Raw genomic sequence first — 3770 nt, 5'->3', positions numbered from 1 at the left:
AAAAATACATTGTCCTCTCTGAAGCCCTGCACAACTGGAGTCCCGCAAGGATCCATTCTGGGACCCCTGTTGTTCAGTATTTACATCAATGATTTGCCGGCTGTGTGCAAGGGCGTAGAGATCATCATGTACGCGGATGATGCAGTCATTTACGTACATGGGAGGGATATGGAGCAAGTAACTACTAAATTGTCCCCAGCCATGGACAAAATAAGTAATTGGCTTAAATCTTCTTGCTTAACACTAAACATCGAAAAAACTGTTGGAATGTATTTCGCTAAGTCCAACAAAGTTAAAGATATGCCTAACATCTATTTTAATAGACAAAAAATTAACATTGTCACAGAGATAAAATATCTAGGTGTCCATTTGGACCATATTCTAAGTTTTAAAAAACATATTAAAAGAATGTGCAACTCTATTGTCTTTAGACACATTAGGAATAGTTTGACAATTGAAGTATCTTTCATGTATTTCAATGCCATGATCTCACCACACATCACCTACTGTTTGTCCTGTTGGTCTCAGGCCAACGAGACTACACTCAAATCCCTCAGATCGGTCTATAATCAAGCGTTAAAAGTGCTTTATAGAAAAGCCCTTCGCCATCATCATTGCAATATTCTCAGAAAATATAAAATATTAAGTTTTGATTCCCTAATTAGATATACAAACTTAAGAACCGTTTTCAAAATTGTTAATAATATTGCTCCACCCTCAATGAAAAAATTCGTAGAACTTTATTCTGAACATAAGAACAGAACATCGTGCTCCACTGCTCACAGAAATTGTGCTATCCTGAAAAGATCCTCTGCCTTTGCACAGACAGTCTTCTCATTTAAAACCATTAAACAATGGAATCAACTCCCAGGCAGTCTAAAGTTGTCTGTAGATTTGAATAATTTTTCTCGAAACTTAAAGAAATACATCCTCGATAACCAGCTATGTGAGCATCAGCACACTTAAAAGTTTACAGATGTAATATTGAAGTAAATGTTTTTGACTATGTTGTATATATTTTAGGCTGTGAAGGTTTTTTGATTAGTTTTTTATTTAAATATTCGATTAGTGTAATCTTGCATGTATTTCTTAGTACTATTGACAGTTATTTGTAATATGTTTTAATATTGTGTGCACCTGCCCGGTGTCTGCAGATGGAAACTAGCATTAGCTAACTCTGGTACAAAACATATTTTTGTAAGATTAATGTATTTTGTACATTGTCCCTGACAAATAAACTAATTAAATTAAATTAAATTAATCACTGCTGAATTACAATCTGTAAATATGAGCTCCGTTAGGTCTCCACGGTGCTCTGGACCTGGATCAGTCAAACAGAACTGTCACGGTATACGAACCCGCTGATGTTCCACGTTGAGCTGAAAAGAGAAAAAATAAAAAATACAAAAATACAAAAATATTTCATAAAACTCACAAAATACAAAACAACCTGAAATGTTTTGTTTTAATAAAATAATCATTGTCTCACCTTATCCTCTATTTTCTGGTCTGTCTGTCTCCCTGTCTGTCTGTCTCCCTGTCTGTCCACCTGTCTGTCTGTCTGCCTGTCTGTCTAATCTCTTCAGTTTGCAGCAGAAATCATCCCAGCCAACGTCTCAACATTTCAAGGTAAAACTTTATTAAGAACATTTATTCACAGTGTAAAAACATGCATAGATTTATAGTGTTTATCAGCAAGTTGAAACCATGACGATGACGAGTTGAAACCATGACGATGACGAGTTGAAACCATGACGATGACGAGTTGAAACCATGACGATGACGAGTTGAAACCATGATGATGAAGAGGTGAAACCATGACGATGATGGATTTCTTTTAGAAGATGTTGTCGGTGGAGGAGGACGTGTCTGCGTCTCGGTCCTGCAGCGTGACGGAGGGAAGGTACACCTCCAGCCTCTGCTGCTGCTCAGCTGCAGACACACACACACACAACTGGTCAGCTTCACACACACACACACACACACACACACACACACACACACACACACACACACACACACACACACACACACACACACACACACACAGTCAGCTTCACACACAAACACACCAAACGGTCAGTCTGCTCGTCACACACTAACACTACATGGCTCAAAGTTAACCAATCACATGCAGACAGACACACACACACACACACACACACACACACACACACACACACACACACACACACACACACACACACACACACACACACACACACACACACACATTCAGAGTGTGTGAATGGAGGCAGTGTGAGCAGTTGAAGGAGGATTTTGGTAAAAACTGAAACACTGAACACAGTGTGTGTGTGTGTGTGTGTGTGTGTGTGTGTGTGTGTGTGTGTGTCTCTGTCGGTGTCTGAGTGTGTGTGTGTGTGTGTTTTAAAGTCTGAGGGAGAGTAAAAATAAAAATATGTAGAACAGTGAATGGGAGGGACTGATAGAAACGTTATTCTGTTTTTATTGTAGATTTATTTCATTTGTTTGATCTTTTCGGGGCTGGAATAAGGGAGAACGATGGATCCATTGTATGTTTGTTTGTGTTTTTGTATTATTGTTTATGTGTAATAAAAATAAAAATAAAAATCAGAGCAGTCTCATCCTGCTGCTCTGCACCACGTTGGTCCAGCCCCCCCTCAGGCTCGCAACCCTAAAATAACACGAAATATACCAGCTCATCAGAACGGAGACACAGAGAGAGCCTGTGTGTGTGTGTGTGTGTGTGTGTGTCTGTCTAAAGTAAACACTGCCACACACCACTGACTGTGTTGTTTCAGTAAAGGATCTGTGTGTGTGAGTTTATCGACTCCACATCCTGACTCTCATCCACACACTGATCCCCTGATGCTGCTACTTCCTGTTTACATTAAAGACACACCACACACACACACACACACAGGCAAGCACGCACACACACACACACACAGACAAGCACACACACACACACACACACACACACACACGCACACAGACAAGCATGCACACACACACATGTCTGTATTACTATCTTTGTGGGGACTTGTCATTGACATAATCCCATTCCCTAACCCCATCACCCTAACCTTAACCATCACTTAACCAAATGCCTAACCTTAACCCTTACCCTAACCTTAACCATCACAACTAAATGCCTAACCTTAACCCTTACCATAACCTTAACCATCACAACTAAATGCCTAACCTTAACCCTTACCCTAACCTTAACCATCACAACTAAATGCCTAACCTTAACCCTTACCCTAACCTTAACCATCACAACTAAATGTCTAACCTTAACCCTTACCCTAACCTTAACCATCACAACTAAATGTCTAACCTTAACCCTTACCCTAACCTTAACCATAACCTAATTCTAACCCTAATCCTAAAACCAAGTCTTAACCCTCAAACAGCCCTTTAAACTCGTGGGGACCAGCATTTTGGTCCCCACGAGGCTGTGCAGACCCCACAAGTATACTGTAGTCCCCGGTTTTTGGACCCCACGAATATAGTAAAACGGGTACACAGGCAAGCACACACACACACACACACACACACACACACACACACACACAGACAAGCATGCACACACACACACACACAAGCACGCACACACACACACACAGACAAGCATGCACACACACACACACACACACACACACACACACACACACACACAGAGGCAAGCACGAACACACACACACAGACAAGCATGCACACACACACACACACACACACACACACACACACACACAGAGGCAAGCACGCACACACAGACAAGCATG

The 3770-nt window shown here is 40.9% G+C and overlaps 1 protein-coding gene across 1 annotated transcript in view; it reads right to left on the bottom strand.

Annotated features, from left to right (window-relative positions):
• Positions 1 to 1661: 1661 nt before the first annotated feature.
• The window catches only part of kiaa0586 (KIAA0586 ortholog), a 37235-nt gene continuing 35126 nt past the window's right edge, over positions 1662 to 3770 (bottom strand). The window contains exon 18 of the mRNA XM_028566280.1: positions 1662 to 1932. Within this exon, the coding sequence (XP_028422081.1) occupies positions 1838 to 1932 (95 nt within the window). The 3' untranslated portion in view covers positions 1662 to 1837. The remainder of the gene's footprint in view (positions 1933 to 3770) is intronic.

The sequence above is a fragment of the Perca flavescens genome, chromosome 20 (assembly GCF_004354835.1).
Source record: "Perca flavescens isolate YP-PL-M2 chromosome 20, PFLA_1.0, whole genome shotgun sequence".
NCBI lineage: Eukaryota > Metazoa > Chordata > Actinopteri > Perciformes > Percidae > Perca > Perca flavescens.
The sequence above is the reverse complement of the archived record's forward strand: the minus strand, read 5'-3'. Positions and strand labels throughout refer to the sequence as shown.